Source organism: Taeniopygia guttata, chromosome 5 (genome assembly GCF_048771995.1).
Source record: "Taeniopygia guttata chromosome 5, bTaeGut7.mat, whole genome shotgun sequence".
NCBI classification, from domain to species: domain Eukaryota; kingdom Metazoa; phylum Chordata; class Aves; order Passeriformes; family Estrildidae; genus Taeniopygia; species Taeniopygia guttata.
Window position 1 is genome coordinate 10,350,622 of NC_133030.1, and position 23,312 is coordinate 10,373,933.

Below are 23,312 nucleotides of genomic sequence, written 5' to 3' on the forward strand. Positions count from 1 at the left end.
CCAGTGAATTAGGCAAGAGTCAAATTAGCACACGGAATAGGGAGCTGGGAAACAGTCCCCAGCTCCCTCGATGGGCCAGGCAGTGGGCAGAAGGTGCCTTTGCTCCAGGTGTCCCTGTGCTGCCTGCTTGCCCTGCCAGAGAGCATTGCTGCACAGGAGCAGCCAAAAGCTGAACCTCGTGGGCAGCCTGTTGAGCTGTGCAAAGGTTACTCGACAATAAATGCAATAAATCCAAAATAAATACATCTGTTTTGCCGCCGAGGTCAGGCAGGCTCAGAGATGTTAAGGTCAGCCTGTGTTAGTCCAGGCTGCATGCTCTGTATGCTCCGTGAGCCCGGAGCTCTGCACAGCTCCTTGGGATGGAGCCAGCCTGGCCTGTGCCCTTGGAGGCCAGGGAAGAGCTGCTCCAGGTGGAAGAACACCCCTGAGCTCTGATCAATGGCTAACATGGGCAAAAATTGGATTTCTGTTATGCCAGGGGGTGGATGTAACCCTGTTTGCCCCCACCAGTTCTCCTGGTAGCTGACTATTTAGCTAAGCTTTTCTCTCCTGTACAGAAAGCACAGCACAGAGAGCTCTGAGCCCCGCTCTCTTGAGCACCATGACTTTTATTAAAGAGTGACGACTTCATCCACATCTTGGTTTGGCCAATATTTGAGCTGTACACAAAAAGATTGTGCTTTTCACTGGCGGTGTCTGAAGTAACCCTGTCTTTTCTTTTGCTTCTGTAGGTTTATGAAATATTGAAAAGAACAACGTGTACCAAAGCAAAATATAGCATGGGTAAGGAACTTTATTTAGCTTTAAGATCAATATCTTTTTCAGGTATTGAAAATAATTGTATGTTGTAAATGGCAGTGGAGTTTAGGTTTTCCCCCTGCTCTCTAATTTGATGTATGTGGATGTAATTGTTTTATTTGGAAATCTGATTCAATTTATGCAGCTGTTTGACATTTTTTCAAATATTAATTTATAGATTAAACTCTAAATTAAATGGTAAGTAAGCATGTAGCCCCTGCAGATGTGACTTAGGATGGATGGTGACATAAACCAGCAGATGAGATGTTCTACGCTCCCTGAAATGGATTGAGGGTATTTCTGTGAAATCAAATACCTGCAGTCAAAGTCTGTGACTTGGCCCATTTTGTTCAAGCAGGAGCCCCACATTTTATAGTGGGATGGTTTTCCAGTGACTTGAAGGGAATGGTCTTGACTGGTGACTGTCCTGAGTGGAAATGAGATGAGCCCCCTGGAGCAGCCTGGGGCCAAGGCTTGCACTGGAACTGGGCACCTCAGCCCTCAGAGCAAGTGCTGTAAGTCAGGGGATGTGAATCTGTACTACCACAACCAAAAGTTTTAGGATTTCAGCCCTAGGGTTTGTGCTGTAAGAACTGAACCCATAATAAAGATGAATTGCAAATCAGGTCACCTTAAAGATTTGTTGGCAGCTGATCCTGCTCAGCTGTATATACTCTATTTTATACATGATACACAGATACGCACTTGACTGTGGGACCAAAGTTAACAAATAGTTAATGGTAAATCCAAACAAATAAGGTGGAAGGGTGAATTCCCAAACGTGAGAAAAGTGCATAAACATGGAAGAAAATGTTTGGTAAATGTTGAAATCAGTTACAGCACATATTTGCCTACAAGATGTTCAATAAAACAATAGGAACTTGAATTACAGGTAGTTCTGTTCAATATTGACCCATCAGCTGCTCAGAAAGACATCAAATAATAGAAGAACAATTACGCCACAAATTATTTCCATACTGTGACTTTTGTGTTGAAGTTACAACATACAATGCACTATTGTTGACTCCTAATATACACGAAAATTTGGTGTCCAGCCAGTATTAACAGAAGTGCTGTTCTCTCTAGCATGGGAAATTCAAATTATTCTGTGACTTTTGAGACCCTTTTCGAGTCTAGTGCTGGATCATTTTCACTGGAAATTATATCTTTGGGCTCTTGAAAGGTGAAGGTCAAACAGCTCAGTTTGAATTCGTGCCTTGCAGTTGGTTTCTCAGTTGATTTTTTTTTTTTTTTTTTTGTCCAGAAAGTGGGAAGCACAGTAGTGATTAGTTGAATAGGGAAGACACTCATGTATGGTAGAGTGTTAGGATTCCTGGATGGTTCTTCTACCTGAAACTGGCAAGGCCACACAATATTGCTGATAAAAATGCCATCAGGCCAACCCAGCATAACTCAATCAGCTCCTTTGTGTTCCAGTGCTGGAATTATGGGTTACAACCTAGCAGAGGTGGCAAACAGATTTAAACAAACACAGATAATGCTGCAGCACTGCTGCCCAGGAGGAAAAAAGCAGCTGCCCAGGGGAACACTGCAGCCTTTGTTATTTATTTGGAAAATTTTGTGAAAATGTGAATCTGGCTTCACTGTTAAATCCAGATCTGTAGTAGAAGGATATTATGTCGCTCTTCTCACAGCCCTAGAAAAATAATTTATCTGCTCACCAGTTGTTTCTGCCAGGAGTGTGGAAACATTTGCAGACAATCTATAGACCTGTATAATCTTAAATAGGGCTTTGAAAATGAATGATACCGCAAGATACTGAGCACTCCTGGAGCTGCTCCTCCAGCAGGTGATTAGTATCTCGAAAATGTTAATGAACTTGAACAATCCTCGTTTCAAGAGCAATCAAAAATGACTTTACAGTGAGCTGGTTCCTGGTTCATAGTCACTGTTCCTTCACACCCAGTCCCGCACTCTTTTCTTAGTCATGAGCTGATGGGCAGCATGGAGCACACCGGAATATCTCATTTTGTTTTCTCTTTTTAAGTCTTTTCAAATCCTCCCCAGTGCCAGTGGCAAGATTTATAATATTTTTTTTTCAGTTGGCATTAATCACCATTGCCCTGCACAAAGACAAGTACTTGACTTAGTTCTGACTCGGCACCCAAAACTGATTCATTCCATCCCCAAATGTATGTTCATGGGCAACATGACACCTGCAGATGTGGTGAACAGAATTGGAAGTAGCTCTATTAAAGCCAGCAGCAGCAGGAGGAAATAACATTAGGGAATTAATGAGCTACAGCCCTCCAAAGGCCCAGGTCCAGCCATCTTGGGGGTGGTGCAGTGCTCCTCCAAAACTTCCACACCAACTTCTCCCTCTGGCCCCGAGTTAAGGAGAGACACCACCCCAGGGAAAGGCAGGACTCCTCCCAGTCCCTTGTGCCAGAGACATTTAATAGATGAAGCACTAATTGCTTTCAGCCTCATGCATGTCACTAATAAACGGCTGTGTAAACAGGGAAAGGAGAGGGAAGAAAGAAGGAAACTGCCCTTTTAAATAAAAGACGAAAATGTGGTAAATATGGTAAGTATTACACCAAGGTCTTCGCAAAGGCTTTCCCTACAATTTCTCTGATCCATCTGAAACCTGAATTCAAAACTTTGAGTGAATGATGCGTGTGGATGTGGGTTTCCCTGTGCCACCAATTCCAGCCATCTTCTCCTTGTGATCCAGCCTTCTGCTACACTTTCAAATCTTCAGGCTTGCCCTTAAATCAAACTGACTTTTCAGAAAATGTAATTTATTTTAATGACTAATTCCAAGTCATTGGCTTCTAATTCTTGATTCTCAAATATATATGACTTCCTCTTGCTCTCTGCGGTTTTCCATTTCATAAAATGAGTCATGTATAATAACTTACATGATTAAAAATGAAACTACATAGAAAGGAATAAGATGGCAGTAAAATCATTATCTGATCAAATGGCTGTTATTTTGAGGGAAATCTCCTGGAAGGATAATGAAGTGAGGCTGTCTAACCTTGAAATTATAAATAACTGTTATGGCTTTATTTTTCAAGGGATCACCAGCCTGCTTGCCAATGGAGTTTACAGTGCTGCATATCCTCTGCATGATGTAAGTGGTCTCACAATATATTTTACACATCTGCTGACTGTCACCAAGAAATCCCTCATGTGTGACATGTTGGTGGCATCATCCCAAGCATGACTGACTTTCTTCTCACTTGTGTCATGACTGCAGTAACTTCTGCATGTTGTTTCCATCCCTCTGCTCACTTTTAAGGAATTCCCCACCTCGGTTCTACATCCGATGATCATAAATTTGAACGTAACATTAGAAGAGTTGTTACAGTGTTTTAGCAAATGAAATTCTTCTGTTGTTTCCTGACCTTTTGCCCCCAGTGCCAGGAAACACATTTATTCCCAGGGCACCAAGTAGCTGGTTCCCTTGGCCACATCTCCCTGGGGAGGTGTCAGTAGCTGTGCATCCATGCAACCAGGAAAAACCATAAGCAAGGATCTGATGTCACATATTCCATGGGGCTGGATGTGACTGCAGGCCTTCCTGCTGATGAAATCTGCTTCTGAACAGCTCAGTGAGATGTCAAGAGTGTATTCAGCTGTGGTGCTCATCAAGAGGATCAGTGAGAGCTCAGGAATTCTAGTGGCACTCAAGACAAGCCAGGGACCCCCATCCTGTCAGAGATGCACAGAGTTGGGTGCTGGTGTCCTTCTGATTTAGAGGTTCAGGGTGCAACTAGAACTGACAAACACGTGCTCTTAGACTGTAGAAAAGCTTGGCAGATGTCACAGGGGCTGGCTGGCACACTGCTCACTCCTAAGCTGAGGGTGAGGGTCCAAGGGCTGTCGAGCCCAGTGCTGGTTTTCTGGCCTGGGATTTGAGGGTGAAGTGTGTCTTCCTGGTTTTCTACTTCTCCCACTCACACTGGTTTTACATGGGACTGTGAGAGCTTTATCTTGGAGCACCCAAGAGCAGAGCAGCCTCTTTGTCTGCCTGATGTTTGTCATATATGTCAGGGCTCTCAAACTACAGCAGTGCTGTGTAGAAATAGAGAAAGTAAGGTTAAATAAACTTCTCTTCCTGTTCTTGCCTCACATCTTTGGACAGCTGCTGATAGTCTTGCATAGAAGTTATTTATTGTCTTAGTTTGATCAAAAAATAGCTCCAAATTAAAACCTCAACTCTAATCAGCTCTGAGTGTTTGGAGAGTCTGAAGAGGGAGCAGTTCTCTCAGCTGGTTCCTTTTCTTTCCAGTGGACTGAGCTGAACCCCAAATACCATGGCAATACCGCAGCCTTTCCCTTGACATTTTTAGGCCACCTTTATCACTTATTCATTCCTTTTCCCCCCATGACAGACACTATTGCTCTTTCCTAATGTGCCCGACGACAGAAGACAAAGTGTGCCATGACAAATGGGCTCCTAAAATACAGCATTATTTTACAGATTGCTTTTTCTGGTTTTGATGCATTAAGTGAGTGGGAGATGTGGGTATGCAGGATGCAGAGCAGTTCTTGGCACAACCCGCTGGATGACGCAGATTTTCTCTCTCTTTAAAGGGTGACTATGAAGGTGAAAACGTGGAGCCCAATGACAGAAAAGTAAGTTGATGCACAGAGGAGTCTAACATATTCACAAGAATCCCAGCCTGAAGAGTCACCTGTTGGAATCTGGATGTTTTTGCCAAAATCCCACAGAAAATGCTGCAAAAAGGTGCTAAATGCCAAGCAGTTTAAGAAAAAAAGTGCTTTGCAGCATTTAAATTTGCCCAAATATGGAATGTAGTGTGGATATGTATGAAGTACCCACCTCGGTAATGATACATTTCATGCCACATTGGTAAGAATATTGACATATGTTCAGATAGTGTCATTTCAGGCCAGGTCTAGTGAAAGAATGCTCATTTATATTCTGCTATCTGCATTGGGTGTAAATCCTGCTTCATTCTGTGGCATGAGGATCAGAATTGGAGGAGTGAGAGGCAGACATAGTTTATGCACAAAAGCATAAAAATGATTGGGAAAGATAGATACTGAATATTTTTTAGGAATAAGAGGTCCTCAACAATGTTTTAATGTGTGCTCTGCAGCCAGAAGCTGTCCTGTGGGTGTACACCAAGGCATTGCATCACGTTTTGCTGAAGTTAATGCTTTAAACTGTGGTTTTATTGTCTGCATAGTGAAAGACATTTGTTCACTGTGGTAAAACATGTAGGAATTATCCTAAGGAGGTACTTTTCCTAAGGAAGTAGGAAGTAGTACTTTATAGTAAGGAAGCATGAGCAAAATAAAATTTTCCACCCTTTTTGGAAATGCCAATTTCTTAAATTCAAAGCTCAGCGACTTCATCCTCCCCATCAGACTTCCCCAATGAAGGGTGGGTTTGTCTATGCATCAGACAAAAACTGAAGTGGAGAGGTGACAACCAGTTCTCTCAGGAGGATCTACTAAATTTGGGTGTTATATATGCTGGGGTTTCAGTCCTGAAACTTTGCCTTTCCTGTTTGTTTCATGTTTTGTTGGGGTTTTTTTCCTCCAAAGAAGTGCTCTGAACATTCAGTTCATAGGAAAAGCAGATTTTAAGACCTTCAGGCTTTATATATAAAAATAGGTTCCAAAAATTGACAGTGTGCTGTTTCTTCAGGTGCAAATGGCTCATCAAAAGGCAGTGAATATTATTTCCCTCCCTCTATTGATTTGTGTTAAAAATACCACACATCTGTCTCTTCATCATTCAGCAACACATCGCTCGACTGAAAATAGGATGAAAATCCACGTTTTCTGAAAGTGTCCAGATTATCTTCTGTGTTACTAACATCTCAAACCTAACAAATTCACTAATTTCACAAGTTCATTGTGTGTTTGGAAGTGTTTACCTTGGCTATTGACTTTCAGTTCCATCAAATAATCTTTTGGTGTGTTTTGGCATGTCTCTTCTGGTTTCTTGAAGCTTTCTTTAATCTTACCCAGCACTAGGCCAGGCCTGTGCCTTTTTTAACAAGAAAATTAAAGATTTGAGGCCTAGAAATGAAGTAAATATTTAGGTCTAGTGTGCTGATCTCCTCTAATCATGTCTTTGAAGCTGTGCTTTGAATATCAGGCTGATAAATGTCAGGATAAATGAGATAATTCATTTGTACTTTAGGCACAAATCTGGTTTCGAGTTGCACAAAACTAAAACATGGCACTGATGCAAAATCTCCTCAGCTTAGTGTTTTCCTCATATGGCTGACCAGCTTGGATCACAGAAAAGGAATCTAATTTCCAGCATAAATTTAGTTTTAAAGATTACATTAAAAAGAATATATATAGAAGGATGTTGAGGTATCCCAAATCATTGCTTCCCAGACATAGGCAGTTGGCCTTAAGCCTTTGGAAAATGTGGCTGAAAGAAACCTAAGGCAGAATAAAAATAAAATTTGCAAGAATGTTGCTGTTTAACAAAGGCCTCCTGTTAAGTTTCAGTTCCTGCCCTTACTGTTGTAAGAAAATTATTAATGATTAATGATTTTGGGTTGCAGAGGGGAAAACCTACATCACATTTACATTTTTGATGTCATATTTCTGTAAAAGCTGAGAAGTTGCTTTGTTGGTTTTTTGGGTTTTTTTAGTGAGTCAAACCATTTGTATAAGTACAGCAGTCCAGCTTGGAAATTCTCTGTTAATGATTTGGCAAGAGAATTTCAAAATTGCTGTAGGAACATGGTTTGGGTTGCTTTGGGATTTCTCTGTGATCAAGTGTGAGCAGGAGGAATGGGCATGGGCAGTGGCCAGGCTCTGGTCTGCCCTTTTCTTTTTGCTGCATTTCACTGGAGACATGTAGGAGTTTGACATCTGTCAAGTTTCCCATGATAAAATAGCCTGGAGTTTAGGGAATAACATCCTGTTTGGTCTAGGAACAAGATTCATCCTGTTGCCCTCCCTCTACTGATAATGGTTTCAGTCTTTGCTCCCCATTGAGTTTACATTTCTTGTTCACTCTGTTGGCTGAATTGAATGAGGGGCGAAAGTGAGTTTGAGAAGCACTATTTATATATTTTACAAAATAAAGTATAAGTTGAAGGCCTCGGAAGAACCTATTTTTGTGAGGCATTCAGTTTTGCAAATCAGTAACGGGGCTCGTTGCTTTCTTTGGCCCACATCCTGACAAAAATGAAGAGTAGAAATCATTGGCTCCTTGTGGTTTAAAACTGAAAAAAAAATTTAAATGAGGCCTTTGAGGCACCTCAGCCCAGCTGGATCCACCTCTTGCTGGATGCTGAATTATAGTGAAATGGCCTGAGGTTGTGTCAGGGGAGATTGAGGCTGGATGTCAGGAGAAGGTTCTTCCCCCAGAGGGTGGCTGGATCACAAGCCCAGCACTGCTGTCCCTGTCTCTGCTGTAGGTGTCCATCAGTCCAGCTGCTGAAGAGCCTTTCAACGTGCTGGAATTCATCTCTCTGTTGGAGCATGCCAAACCATCACATTTAATATTTAATTCGGGCTGCATGTGTTGGCAGGATGTGAGCTGAAACTCCGGCGTGGTGAGGCTTGTGGACCCCGCAGTGGCTGAAGGAGAACCCAGTGGTGCTTTAGCTCTCATCTTTCTCTGGCCTTTCTGTTTTTCAGCTCCTGTGTGAGGAGTGGGCAAGCTACGGAGTGTTTTATAAATACCAGCCCATCGACCTGGTGAGGTGAGAGTTCAGCTCTGGGCGTGGAGTTTCCACGGGGCAGAGATGAAGCTGTGCAGTGATGCTTGTGCCCTGTGCCCCTGGGGGGATGCTGCCCTCAGTGCCCCCTCACCCTGGGGGATTTCAAAGAATGGGAAATTCACTGGGAGAAAAAGAGTTTTCTGTGAGTTTAGAATGTGCTCATCTATCCCACATAGAGTGAAAGCTTGTGGGGGATATATTTTTAATTAATTTTGTTTGCTCATGGTAAGATTCTCTGAAGAAAACAAGGTGCCTTTTTAAGATGATTCACTCACAGAAGGTCCAAAGATACCAATTTCCACAGCAAACACAGTGGGGGGAAAAATGACCAGTGGGAGAAACTTGTTTTCAGGGTGCCTGTGTCTCTGGATAGACTCCAAGCATCATGAGAAAGAGAGTCCTCTGAGAAGAAAAAAATTCCCACAGGTCATCAGATCTTACTTTCTCCATGCCTAATCCAGATGTGATTCATAATTTTAGCCGCATTATATTTTAAGAAATAGGAAACATATCTCTCATTTCTTTCTCTTTTTTTTTCTAAATGTATTTCAGAAAATACTTTGGAGAGAAGATTGGGCTATATTTTGCCTGGCTGGGAGTTTATACACAAATGCTCATTCCAGCTTCAATTGTAGGGATTATTGTTTTCCTCTATGGCTGTGCAACTGTGGATGAGAATATACCCAGGTAAAATGGATTAATAAATAGATTCTGCTGGTGGAGGGCACTTCTAGCTCAAAGCTGCCTCACTTTAGACATGTTTTGTCAGTAATATCTAGGCCAAGTGCAGCTCAAATTGGGGTTTCTTGTTCCTGGGTCTTGTCCTGTGCCACCCACATCCCTACACCCAGTCCCCATTCCCATCTGTGCCCAACTGGCTGTTGCAGCACGATGGTAGGCTCCTAAAACTTACCATTCTCACATTTCATCTTTTGGAAGCTGTGCTTAAAATTAATCCAGCTCCACAGGCCCCCTGATTCAGCTTCCAGTAAGGCATGGAGCTCTCCCAAGGGCACAGAGCAGCCCATTTCTATCTCATTAGCATTCATTGTTACTATTACTTGGGCAGTTTGCGTTTATGTCCTAAAAATAATTCTTGGCTGGTTGCTCAGGTGGTTGGGCTTTTTCCCAAACTCAGATCATTATGTTAAAACAAACCAGCAAAATTCTGCTAATGAGGGGGTTTGATGCTTCCCAGCACAGAGTGCTGAGGAGGGCATTGTGTGACAGAGAGATACATCAAGAATATACATCCCTCAAATAAGCTACTGTGATCACATCAACAAAATCTGTATGTCCTCCTACTTTTAATCTTTCAGCAAGTTTTGTATTAAAACATTTTTAAAGCCCTCTGATTTTGCATTATTCACCCTGCATGCATCATCAGCTGGAGATGCAAATTACATGGCTTGTACAACAAGCACCAGCCCTGAATAACAAAGCAGATAATGGGTACTAAAAAATAGATTTTAATTTTTTTTTGTTCATTAAGATTGCTTTGTAGTGCTTCCAACAGTTGAAAAAAGTCAAAGGGAGGGTCACTGTTGCTGTTTCACAGATGGAGCACAGAGGAGATAAACTGGTTGAACTCCAGTCTCTTGATGTTCAGCGCTTCCCTTGTGCCTTATCTATCACTGTACTTTGTATTTCAAAACAAGAGTGTTTTACTTTATTTTTATTTACTTTATTCTGTAAGACCTTAGAGTAGAAAGCATAGAGCCTTATGGCTTTCCTAATGTTCCCTCTTATTCCCTGGAATTAAAATTGAGCTGGGGCAGGAAGGAGGGAGGAAGACAGCCTTACATGAGGATTTCAGCCCCTGCAGTGCTGTAGGATCATATCCAATGACCCTACAGAAGCAGCTGCTGTCCAGAGGAGAAAAGATCACTAAAGCACAAAGCTGGAGCCATCCTGACCATGATTTTCCCTTCTCTTGTGGCTTTGTTGCAGTATGGAGATGTGTGACCAGAGAAACAACATCACCATGTGTCCCTTGTGTGACAAAACGTGCAGTTACTGGAAGATGAGCTCTGCTTGTGCCACTGCCCGTGCCAGTCATCTGTTTGATAACCCTGCAACTGTCTTCTTCTCAGTCTTCATGGCTCTCTGGGGTAAGAAGATCTATGCCTTGATGTTAAGCTTTTAATTATTGAAAATACAACAGGAAGAAACAGAGGCGATAAAGCAGTATATTTATACACAGGCAGTAAATGAAAGAAAAAAAATTATCTTTTTTTTTTTTTTTTTCCCATGAAACTGTCACACCCAAATTTATATTCTGGACTGGAGGCTAAAATTCAAAAAGTTGCTGAAGCTGAATAGCAAACAACATTGTTAAGTATCTGTCATAAAAATGCTGCGTGGTATGTCAAAATTTCATTAACGGGATTGCACAGCTTGCCAAAAAAAAAAAAAAAAAAAAAAATCACTTTGCAGAGCCAGCTTCCACTTTAGAACATTACAGAAGAAATGTATTAATGTACTCTAGGGCTGAGGGGAGGGCTCTGAGGGGAAGTGTAATGGCCTTTAGCGTCTTCAGGACAAACCAACATTGATTCCTGAGTGTGCTCCGAGATGCAATTAGGTTTATCAGCAGGCAGACATCATGCAAGGAGGCTGGGAAGAGGGACCGGTGATGGAGAGGGGTTTTTCCTGATCCTGATGCTGCCCTCATGCTTTGAGCCCTTTCTGCGCATGTGTCTGGCACTTGGGTCTAACTATGAACCCTCTCATAACGTCTTTGTGAGGATGTGCCCAGGAAGGGTTATGGAGGGCTTCTCCCCTCCCTGCTGGGGGAGGGATAGGGAACCTTTTTTCTTCAGGAATGGGCTTTGGGGGAGAGGAGCTTTGATGGCCACATATTCCCAGCAGCAGTAAGAGCAGCACAAGCCCTCCTGTACACCTCTTTGTGAATTAACACAACCTGTTCTGGATTATATTTCATCCTAATAATACACCCTGAGTTTTATCTCTTCTAGTACATAGGGAACTGTTTGTACATTATCATTCATCTGAACTGATTTAAGTACAATTCAGGATAATTTCATTTTAATTATTAACACAGCATCAGTGTTTGGGATAATATTGTTTTAGATGCAGCACTAAGAGGTTATTATCAAGTATCACAAGGAAAGTCAAGTGTCAGCTTTGGTATCCCTCATTTACCATTACTGGAAGCCCCACATGGATCTTGGCATGTTACCCTCTTGTCCAAAAAGTAAAAGTTTGCCTCTCTTTTCACAGCAAGCAACTCTTCATCCATTTTTTAAACTCTTGTGCAAAGTAAGGTAGATTGGCAGAAGCCAGGTTCTGGGCTCTGCACAAAATCTGAGAGGGTTTTGAAGTGGAATGTCAAACTTCTCAAGCTTCATGGAGTCAGTGCAAAGTTTTATTGTGGTACAACCCAATATAAACCAAAAATTGTTTCAAAAAGGTCTCTTCCAACTGGAAAACTAAGAACTTTCTTCACATAGTTTTGAATTCGTGTTGTTAAATTCACCCTACAGTTGAAATAGGAAAGTGCAGATGCTCATGGCAGAGCAGGGATGCAGCTGCCTGGCACCTTCCCCCAGGGCTCCCAAAACAAACCAGGATTCCAGACACTGTCTTCTCCTTTTGCCCTGCTGTAAGCCAGTGCCACGGGAGGATTTCCAGCAGCGTCTCGTTCGTGTTCCATATCTCTGGCTGTAAACGGAAGCTGCAGCCCCCAGCCAGTGTGAGAACTGTGAGGAGAGAAGAGGCAATTCCAGGTCCCTGAGACAGGGACCCTCTCAAGACACAGCTCCGGCCACCCTGATTGACAGGAAGCCTGTGGCTTGTGAAGGGGCTCAGCTGTAGCTTTTCCACACGAAAGTTTCGCTTGGAAGGCGAATGTCATGGCCCCAGCCTGGCTCCAGTCAAGAGGGTGTCCTCTCCTCTCTGTTCAACTTTGTTACCCTATCCCTGCCTCTGTTTTTTCTGGATACAAACGTTTCTGAGCACATCTGTTAATACTCACTGTGGGAAGCTCCCCTGGGAACATCATTTCTTGGTAGACTTGCCTCTTTCATAATCACTTATTTATTATACAACACTGGTGTATTCCCAGCATCTAAATATGTCCTCTGAGAACTTGCTCAGTCTCAGGGGCAGATAGACTGATATAGACTGGGATCATTCACGGGGACTCAAGATTTGCTTTAATGAGGTTTTTTCCCCTGAACCTTTTCCATCAAAGAGAAAATGACTGGTTTTATAATGATTAAAACTCTTAAAGGCCTCCCCTTTCACACTTTCACAGAGTGTTTGGGTTTGAGTCACTCTCTTGTGACCACTAGGTGGATATAATTATAATGCTATAAAAATGCTTTATATTGATATCTTTGAGGGAATAACTCTGCCATCCATACAAGTGAAATCATTCCTATTTTGTACATATAAGATTCAGGTTTTTTGGATTCACAGATGAAACTATACACAATATTAGTCATACATACAAATATTTAAATAAGTTTGGCTGCCTGGCTTTCTTAGACCCCTTAAAAATTGCAGGTATCTTCCTACATGAAGCTGTGGATGTAAAAAATGCTCTCTTTTCAGCTCACCTGGATAAAACATTTGGCTCCTGGCACATCAGTGTTTCCCACCCAGACCTGACTGTTGAATAAAAGGAAACAGAAATGAAGTTATGTGGTGCTCTGTGTTACATGTTAAACTGTTGTTTCAGCTGCCACCTTTATGGAGCACTGGAAGAGAAAACAGATGCGCCTGAACTACAGGTGGGACCTGACTGGGTTTGAAGAGGAGGAGGTTTGTCCCTTCAGTTCTGACTCTTTGCCTTCCACCCTGCTGTTGCCCTGACCTGACAGACTTTGCCTCATGTTCCTGGGAGGGTTCCATCCCATAGGAGGAAGGAAAATCCCTATACATGAACCATTTGAGGTTTTTGTAGCAAAGGCATGACTAGTCTGGTCCTGTTGCCATGGGAACATAATTGTACAGCCACAAAATGTGATTTTTTTTTTCCTTTTGAAATGTGGAGTCACACCTAGCAGTGTAGACATGGAATATACAGCTCAGACTTTCTGCTGGGCTGAAGTCAGGGTGCCAAGAGCCAAGGACCTCATTCATCACATACTGCTGTAAATCAGAAATGAGTGCATTGAAGCTGATAAAGTTACAGTGCTGTAAAAAGAGCACTGAAAAATTCCTATTAACTTTAACGATGCAGGATCAAGCCCTGACTTGGAAAACACCTCAGAAAACACCTCAGGGCTTGAGGCATGGGGAGGGACATGGTGTGGAGGTGGTGGAGTTTTTTGCAGTGGCTAAAAAAAGTAAAACAAAAGTAAAATAAAAACAAAATAAACCTCTGCCCAGGTTTATTCTAAATCTGCTTAAGAGCATAAAGGAGAAAAGGGCCAAATCTGTATAAAAAAAAAGATCTTCAAAATCAATGAAGTTTTAGAAAGGAGAGAAAATCCTCAGTCAGCTGAGAAACTCTTTCCCACCTTTTTGGTTTCAATTTTGCCGCTTTACAGAAAATATAGGAGACACCTTCCCAGAGCACAGCATACTCCCAGCCCCCAGCCTTGCCCTGCTGTTGTTATTAAAAGAAGTATGACCTCCCTTGTCACATCTCTAGATGTCCTAAAAAGATACACAACAAATACTGCTCACGTGAAACACAAACCTCAGCAGCCCTCCCTGGTTTGACACCCTGCAGCTCACTGAGCCTGGCAGCCATCGCTCCCCTCTCCCCAGAGCCTTTCTGTAGGAATTATCTCCCCTTAATTTCTTTATCTCCTCTTTAATATGTTTAGGTGCCCTGTGCCAGCAGCCTCTGCACTGGTCCATACCTGTTTACTGGGAGAGAATATAGGGATTTATTTCCTGGACGCTATATGCTCCTTTATTTTTGGTAACTTGTTAGCATCCATGAAAGTGAAGAGGATTAAGTGTATCTTTCCAATGGCAGTTTCACATCTAGTTCAGGGCTCTGCACAGCCAAACCTGCAGCTGTCAATTACATATATTTTATTCGTGTTTTTGGTGGTCAGTGATAAATAATACAGTCATGGGTTTTTCACAGGATTTAAGGTTCTCCTGTTGCTGATTTGGGGGAAACTTAAGCTAGAGTCATATTGAACAGTCGGGCTTTCGAGTTAAATGCTAAAGCTTTTATGGATGCTAGGGTCACACAATACTTGCACTAATGTTGATTAATATAGAACATGAATAGACTGGGTTTTCTCCGGTAGTGTCTAACCATCCACTGTATCTGTGCTTGTTTCATGTAACTTTTAATATATAAATACAATATGACCTGGAACAGATCAATAATCAAATTTTTGTTTATTTGTTTTTTGTTTTTCCTTGTTTTTCATGGTTTTTTTCTGGTTTCCTGAAGGAGGCAGTCAAGGTTTGGAAAACATTTTTTTTTTTTAAATCGCTCCTACCTTTTTTATTCCATGTCTACTGCTGAATATCATCTTTTGATCTCCATTTCTCCTTTTTTGAGCATCAGATTTTCTTTGGAACTCCCACTGATTGCTTTGCCTTTACACCCGTCCCCTCTCCACTTGTTCAGACTTTTTTCAGCTCCGTTCTGTTTCCCATCCAATGCATAATTTTGAATTCTGATTCTTTTATGAATGCATAATTATTGGGAATTCTGAACCCATGAATCTTCCTCAGTCTTTTGGCTGTCTCTTACTTCCAAGTGTTTCCTGCACCTTCTCCTGCAATGCAGACAGAGAATCTGTGGATGCTGTCCAGGACAGAATTAGAGGAACACCCCAATTTTATGGGATCCCAAAGACAAGTATTTTGCATACTTACAACAGAAAATTAATCCCCTCACGAGCTGAGGATCACTGAAATTAGTTAATGACATTTAACTTTTTTCAAAAATAGAGGTAACTAAAATCCAAGCATCATGAGCCATGCTGTCTGCAGGTTATGCTGCATATCTCATATATTAAATGTAATCTACACAGCACTGCACATTGCTGTCCAAATTGTTCTGCAGCTGCTCCTGTAGACACAGGACTTAATTTTTTTTTTTTTTATCATAGTCAACTATCAATTGACATGAATGACATACCAAGTGAATTGGAATTCAGTTACAAAACTGAGAAGTTATCAGGAAATCGACCTGCAGAGAGTTCATCTGTAGATGATAGAGAAAATAAGTAATGTTGCTTTTTTATTAAATATTACTTCTTTCACAGGATCATCCAAGAGCAGAATATGAAGCGAAAGTTTTAGAAAAATCTTTGAGAAAAGAACACAAACATAAAGAGGTATGGTAAAAATATTCATTTGTTTCACTTATGAAAAAATGGCTGTTACAGCAGGCAGTGACCCAAGACTAAGAAATAGGTAAAAAGTAGTCAATGGTCACTGTGTTTAAGTTCCAGGTGTCTTCATCTACACATGAGATGCTAGTATCTGCCAGGCACAAGATCTGATTAAATCTAGAAATTACTTTACTAATTAGATTCAGGAGTGTGGCTCAAGGAAACTAACAGAGCCTCATCAAAGAGGTACTCCTCTAGCACTAATAAATCAAGTTTGAGAAAACTGTAACAAACCATCTTGTTCTGCGCAGTAAAAGTACCTAAAGCCTCTCAGGAGAAGTTGTCTGTCTTGCTGGACTTTCTCTGCAAACAAAAATATTAATGAAGAGTACTAACTCAAATTTTCAGGCCAAATTCCAGCTTTGGCAATAACTTTCTGCCTTTTAAAAACACAGCTTCCCCTTTTATCCCACTGAACAAGGCAGTGCTCACTTATGCTCTGAACTTGCTCTTTACATCACTGTGAGAAAGGTCCTGCCTGTCACCCCAGAAGCACCTGCCTCTTGCCAAGGAATGGTGCAATCCCTACAAGCAGCTTCCCTGCCCTTTCACTGGAGCTGGAATTCCTTTCCTGTCAGCAGCAGAACGATTTGGGAAAGCTCCTTTTCTCCCCTGCACACTGATGCCCCCATCCTACCTGAGGTTATTCCCCCTTCACTGCAAGAAGTGAGCCATTTGTGTGCCGTAATTTTATTGAGAAAAGTAAAAATTCCAACATAAAATTTGGCAGAATTTCTTCTCTTGTGTCTGTTGCCAGTGACACCACCCTAAATTGGGATTTTATGACAATCCTGTGAAAATACAACTGCAATAACATTTACACTCTTTAGGGGCAGCACATATAGATGAGTGTTAAAGTAAATTTATACTTAAGTACCACTGAACCCCTCTTAATAGATGCTGCAGAGCTGCTGGTGGTGTGTTCCCATTAACCTATAGGATGCTGTGTGTAAGTGGTTCAGGGCCATAAGCAAATCAAATCCCTTTTTAAATCCCTTGCAGAAGAGAAACAAATTGGGTTGCTGCACTATGATAGGCTGGGTAAACAATTTTGGATACAGACTTTACTGTATTCCACTAACAACCTGTAACTTGCTCTACTTTTGAGTATAATCAGAATTCAGGTCTTAAATGTGGAATACTAATCAAACAGTTAATGAATGGTGTCCCTCTAATATTGGAGAATGAAAGTTGAGCAGTTAAGAAAGGATTTTTTTTTTAAACAGACTATTTATAAGTTTTTGGGCTGTGTTCAATTTGGATGTTACTAATTTGGGAAACATGAGAAAAAGAGTTTTTTTTCTGAAAGACTTGGTGGTTATCTTTCATTGGGATCTAGTGTGTTAAAGTTTAAATTTGACAGTTGTAACACTTAAAAACCTTCCTAAAAAAAAAAAAATCTAGAGCTAAACCAAAATTGCTTATAGCTTTTTCAAGAGAAGTCTAATTAAAAAGAAAAACTAAAGGAAAAAAATTTGCACATTCTCTACACCTCATAAAATTGAAAGCGGAGCACAAGCCTATATTAAAAAGGGAATATCATTTTCAGGATTGCCTGATGTTCCCTAGGATTTGGGGCAAGCATTTCTCTTTTGTTGCTGTTATATTTTATTAACTTAAAGCTGAAACACAAAGCCTTAACCGAGCTAACAGAGCATTCACTTGTGCTAAAGTGCTGTGTCAGTAGAGAATATGGAATTGATTATTGGAATTAATTGAGCAGTGCTTTGTAATGCCACACTTCCCGACCCTTTTCTGTTTCCTTTGACTGCTGATCAGAAGCACCAATATTTTCCAGAAGAGACAGCAAACAAATGGAGACAAAGAGTTAAGAAAGTCATGGCTGGGGTGAAATTGGTTCTTTTAATACAAACTTATGAAGAAACTCAAATTATGAGTAATTATGGAAGACACAAATCAATTTGGTTTTGGCTGTTGAACCTTTGTTTAATATTCACATTCAGTTCTGGGTTTCTTCCCGTTCCTCGCCTCATTCCTTCAGCACTTTTTGGGACACTGCTCTATGAGTTGGGAATGGCACTGCATGGCTAATCTTAGATTTCCCATCCTGGATGTTATGTTTTGCAGAGGAGCATGGGCCATGTGTTGAAAGAGCCGCTTGCACTTCCCTGAGACAACGTGCATGTCATAAAAATAGAATTTGAGCAATATTTTTATGTGAATTACAACGTGTGCATCATCCTCTGAGATGTTTCTTTTGCTGCTGACTTTCTGGTGTTTCAAAACAATTCCGGGCATCCAAGTTTGTGAAGGACTCCAGAGGAGCAATGCTCTTCTAAATGAATACTTTGTAGCCAAAATTCAGGCAGTGGCTGATTGACTTGGTTTAGGGAATTCAGAGAATATACAGAGTTGTTATATAGAAAATAACAAAATGGTTTGGGTTGGAAGGGACCTTAAAGATCCCCTCATTCCAGCCCCTCTTCTATAATTCCTGTTACTGTAGTCCATTGAATACTATAGGAATAGCCAGGTAAAATTAAAAATCACTCACATCAAAGGAATTTTAAGTCTTGCCACACACCAAAACTTAATCTTCCCTGTCAACTGAACGTTCACCTTGGAGCTACTTCATAGCATGAATTAATTTAATATTTAAATCTGTATTTCAGTGGCGGCAGTAGTGCAACAGCAGAGCTGCAAATATTAACTGTGGAAGAGGAGAGGAAGGAGGGGGATTTTTGTAGGGAAAGCAAAAGAAAATATTTAACAGCAAGAGAGATCTTACTTCATGGTTTATGACAGCCTATTTGCATGTTTCCGTCAAAAATTACACAGAAAAATCTGGTTTATTTATACTCCCAGTGCAGGCGCTTGACCAGTCTGAACCTGGATAGGGAGTAAACAATTTGCCTGTGTGGAATTGTGACTGTAAACACTGTGTCTGCATCTTCTAACTGGTTGTGGTTTTGCCAGCATTTTGTGATGAAAACAGAGAGTTTTCATCACATGTGCAGAATCACACTCTCCTTATTTATTAAATATATCCTTTTTTTTTCCCCACCGAAAAAAATTTAGACAGATAAAGAGAAGCTGACATGGAAGGACCGTTTTCCAGCCTATTTAACCAATTTTGTTGGCATCATCTTCATGGTAAGCATCACCTGGCAAAACCTGAAATTTTTGTTACTGAATCACTGTATGGAAGAGAAATGATAGGAAAATGTATCACTTAGATATAGTTCAAGTTGGCCTTTTTCCAGTGAAAAAATTCAAGCATTTTATTGGTTTATGATCTGAAATCTTTTCAAGAGCTTGAATTTCTACTATGCTATCATTTTCCAATAAAGACAAAAGAATATTAAACTAGAGGAGGGGAAAGTGAGGGCACAGAAATAGAAATTCCCATACCACTGATGGGATGAAGCTAAAAAAGTACAGAGAACCTCTCAGAAAGTGGTCAGGAAGTAGAGACCAACATCATTTTTATAATCAAACTTTAGGAAATAACTGATGTTGCCAGTTGCAGCCATAATAGCAGCAATTTTTAATAAATCATTCAAATTTGGAGCTATACCATCTAACAGGAGAATTGCAAACATAGCACTTAATTCAAGGGAAAGGTAAAATAATGATGAGAACAGCCTTCTTCCATTTGTTGATAAACCATCAGCATTTAAAACAAATGTTGACAGAATAAATCAAGTCATGGAACAGATTGGCAGATATATTGAAAAAAGCTTAAACCCTTTCCAAAGGTAAAATTTCCCAGACTAAATCAATTAATTTGGTTTTATGGAGTAGGGATTTTGGTTCAGGATTGAGTTTTTAAAATATTTGTATTTTCAGATGACAGAAGTGCAACAAATCTCATATGCTCAGCTGGAGAATCAGTACCTTTTGAGAATCATGTTTTAAAATCATTCCTCTATTTAAGCAATGAAAAACTGAGAGAAATTTTATTGTGCCAGGAGTGTGTTGATTTAATCAGATTTAATTTCAGTTTGTGATTATGAGAGCACAGTGAGCCTGTCCGTGGGATTTGAAGGCTGGTGTGTAGAGTGAAGCTGAAATATGCCTATTTGTTTCAAATTTGGGGTTTTTTTGTTTATCACAGAAGTAACACCATGTGTATATGCTGCTGGTGTCAGGGCTGAAAGCGAGCCCACTAATACTTTTCATATTAGTATTTATATTAATTACAATTATTATCTATATTCATTAGCAATATTTAGTATTTTAGAATTTATTTATTAGTAATATGTAGCATATTTTAATGCTGCTAAGCATGGAGTTTACATTTAGGTGCCTTTAAAAAAAATAGCCTTTTTTCTTCAACTGTGGCATCATGGTACCATCATTTTTCCTGTGATTTTCAAGTAAAAAAAGGGGCTTCTTTTCCACAGTTCATCAAGGCCTTAATGCAGTATTGGGTGGACTTGGGGTGTGGCCCAGAGGTCCCATTATTAAAGTTATTTCTAAACTCCAAACAAAGTGTTTGAAGGCAAACCTTTGGTAAGGTTTTGGGCGGTTCTTCCTTGCAGGTTGGGCTGACGTTCGCCATTGTGTTCGGGGTGATCATCTACAGGATCTCCACGGCCGCTGCCCTGGCCATCAGCTCCACGCCCTCGGGGCGCTCCAGCGTCCGCGTCACCGTCACCGCTACCGCCGTCATCATCAACCTGGTAGTCATCATCATCCTGGATGAAGTGTATGGCTGTATCGCCAGGTGGCTCACGCAGATCGGTGCGTTGGAACCCTCAGCTTGCCGCAAAGCAGTTAAATCAGAGCACCCAGATCACTGGGCTCGTAAGCAGAGCCAAGGACAGTCACATTTGTGCCTAAAATTCCACTGTGGAACTTTTTTTCAATTATTATTATTATTTCCGAGAAATTGTCAGTAACAAAAGGTACAGAAATCTTTTCAGGTCAAGTTTTTGCACACCTACAAATGATTGTCATGGAGGTCAGATAGGTGTGGAGCTAAATTGGAATTGCCATTGTAATGTGTCTGACTCGTGGGATCCTCAGAAGACTGACCACTGACCTCAGTGCAGCCATACTGCTTTATATATATCAATATATATCACTATACATATAAATCCCTTTGTTAAAAGGCTGATGATGTTCTCCAAAACCCACTTTTATAAGATCTTGAAATGTTTCCAGGTAGGATAATTCCTTAATGTTTCTAATCCATGTCCCATTGGTTCCAGAGGTACCAAAGACCGACAAGAACTTTGAGGAGCGGCTGATTTTCAAGGCTTTCCTGCTGAAATTTGTCAATGCCTACACCCCCATTTTCTACGTGGCTTTTTTCAAAGGCCGGTGAGTGATGTTCAGGGTTTCAGCTTCTTGGAGGCCTTTTCGGGACTGTATATTAAGTGGTCCCACTCAGAGGCATGGAGTATGACATAAATTACTTTAGGAATCAAATATTGAAAGTATAAAATCCGTCTGATGTTTTTAACTCATTGTGCCCTAGATTTGTTGGACGTCCAGGCGACTACGTCTACATTTTCCATTCCTTCCGAATGGAAGAGGTAACTGAATTTCTATCCTGTCTGGGATTATGTTGGATGGATGGGGTAGAGTAGATATTCTGACTGGCCTCTCCTCTGTCCACCCCAGTGTGCCCCAGGAGGATGCCTAATGGAATTGTGTATCCAGCTCAGTATTATCATGTTGGGCAAGCAGCTGATCCAGAACAATTTGTTTGAGATTGGCATCCCGTAAGTAGCAGCTTCTGTGCTTTCTTATTTTAATTGTTGTGCCTGGTAATGTAAAACAACTGAGAAATGAGCACTGAGTGAGCAGAATGCAGTGCTCAGCAAATTGTCTCAATTTCCCTCAGAAAAATGAAGAAGTTTATACGATACTTGAAATTGAAGCGTCGTCGTTCTCCAGATCATGAAGAGCACATGAAGAAAAAGCAGCGCTATGAAGTGGACTATAACCTGGAGCCCTTTGCTGGACTCACCCCTGAGTACATGGAAATGAGTGAGTGAAGTGGAAAGAAGGCATTTGAAACCGTAATTATTGTGACTAATTGGGATGGAGAGCTGAGCTTTTTGAAATGTATGTTCAGCAGACAGTGGATATGAGATTACATATGCAGTCTTGGACTGGAGCGTGTTTCAGCCAGTCCTGGCTGCTGGAGGGCTGAATTGTGCTCTCTGCTGTTTGCAAGCTCTTACTTTAGAATGATATTTTGGTTATTTTCTTTCAAGCCGTATAACACATCACCGTCAAGTTTCAAATGCAAATGATTAAGTGGCATCTACTTGAGATTGTGAGGCATATTTTACCATCAGTTGAACCCTTCACTGGAAGCAAGTTAGTTCAGATTTGATTATTTCCACACCAGAGTCTTTTACCTGATATCTGAAATAAATTTTCTGAGAGCAATGCATGTCTGTAGATCTGGTTGTACTTGAAAGATCACATAGAATTTTTTTTCAAGTAGTATCTTATGTTAACATGAGTGAGATAAATTAGAATATCTGGTGACCTTGATATTCACAGTATGTGAAGCAGATGAGAATTCAGTGGTACAAACTGAACGGCCATGCTGCCAGTTCCTAAAAATAAGAAAAGATGTTGTTACTGAGATCAGCATTTGAAAGTAACAGGGGAAAGATGGGGACTGGCAGTTCAGGATGAGCATGACATCCACACAAAAAGCAAATATGATCCTAGGTTATAGGAAGCAAGTTATTCCTGTCAGAGGCAGGAATCAGCCATGTCCTTTCCAAAGCTTCCAGTGAAGGCAAAAAGCCTGCCAGGTGGAACATGGAAAGCTTAGGTAGAGCCAACACGGTCACTGCCATAATCCCACTCCTTCAGGTACCTCCTGTGCCAGCTTTGCCCACGGAAGAATTGTTTTAGGAGATTCCCCATCCTTCTGGTTACTGTTGCCTTGCCTTTTAGAAAGCCCTTCCATACCCAAATGGAGCAGCCATCATGCAGACTATGCCTGACACACAAAATGGGATTGAGTCTCCCAGAATTCGTCACTTCGTCGGAATTTAGGGGCTGGCACTGATGTGGTGATGGGTATATTTGGTAAATACTGACAGCAGGCTCTGAAATGTTTTCTTTTTCTTTCCAGTTATCCAGTTTGGGTTTGTGACTTTGTTTGTTGCCTCCTTCCCACTGGCACCTTTGTTCGCTTTATTGAACAACATCATTGAAATCCGTCTGGATGCCAAAAAATTTGTTACTGAGCTGAGGAGACCGGTAGCAGTGAGAGCAAAGGATATAGGTAAGTGGATATTGTTATTGTATCCCTGTTTGTTTATTCCTGGACTGATGGCAGGATATTATTATGCTGAGCTAGTTTCAATAACAGGGAGATATTTATAGGAAAAGTCAAACCATTCAGCTGTGGCTTACCTGTGAATCTCATAATTTATTGAGGCTTTACCTTTAAAATAGAAAGACCAAAGCTTTAAATTCAGATTACTATTTCATTAAGTAAATATTATTGCTTTTTAAATCAAAATGATCAGTGCAA

At 40.9% G+C, this 23,312-nt stretch overlaps 1 protein-coding gene across 8 annotated transcripts in view; it reads left to right on the forward strand.

Annotated features, from left to right (window-relative positions):
* The window catches only part of ANO1 (anoctamin 1), a 71,060-nt gene that overhangs the window by 39,867 nt on the left and 7,881 nt on the right, over positions 1-23,312 (forward strand). Inside the window, exons 7-24 of one of the 8 annotated variants that reach the window (XM_030273501.4) lie at positions 732-783; positions 3,281-3,346; positions 3,843-3,898; positions 5,365-5,406; positions 8,413-8,477; positions 9,048-9,182; positions 10,446-10,606; positions 13,201-13,283; positions 14,884-14,895; positions 15,707-15,778; positions 17,615-17,662; positions 18,875-18,949; positions 20,341-20,542; positions 21,013-21,124; positions 21,282-21,339; positions 21,428-21,528; positions 21,651-21,796; positions 22,908-23,060. In XM_030273501.4, coding sequence (XP_030129361.1) covers positions 732-783; positions 3,281-3,346; positions 3,843-3,898; positions 5,365-5,406; positions 8,413-8,477; positions 9,048-9,182; positions 10,446-10,606; positions 13,201-13,283; positions 14,884-14,895; positions 15,707-15,778; positions 17,615-17,662; positions 18,875-18,949; positions 20,341-20,542; positions 21,013-21,124; positions 21,282-21,339; positions 21,428-21,528; positions 21,651-21,796; positions 22,908-23,060 — 1,639 coding nt within the window. The remainder of the gene's footprint in view (positions 1-731; positions 784-3,280; positions 3,347-3,842; positions 3,899-5,364; positions 5,407-8,412; positions 8,478-9,047; positions 9,183-10,445; positions 10,607-13,200; positions 13,284-14,883; positions 14,896-15,706; positions 15,779-17,614; positions 17,663-18,874; positions 18,950-20,340; positions 20,543-21,012; positions 21,125-21,281; positions 21,340-21,427; positions 21,529-21,650; positions 21,797-22,907; positions 23,061-23,312) is intronic. The other 7 variants (XM_072929506.1, XM_030273504.4, XM_030273502.4 and 4 more) reach the window with 7 other exon arrangements.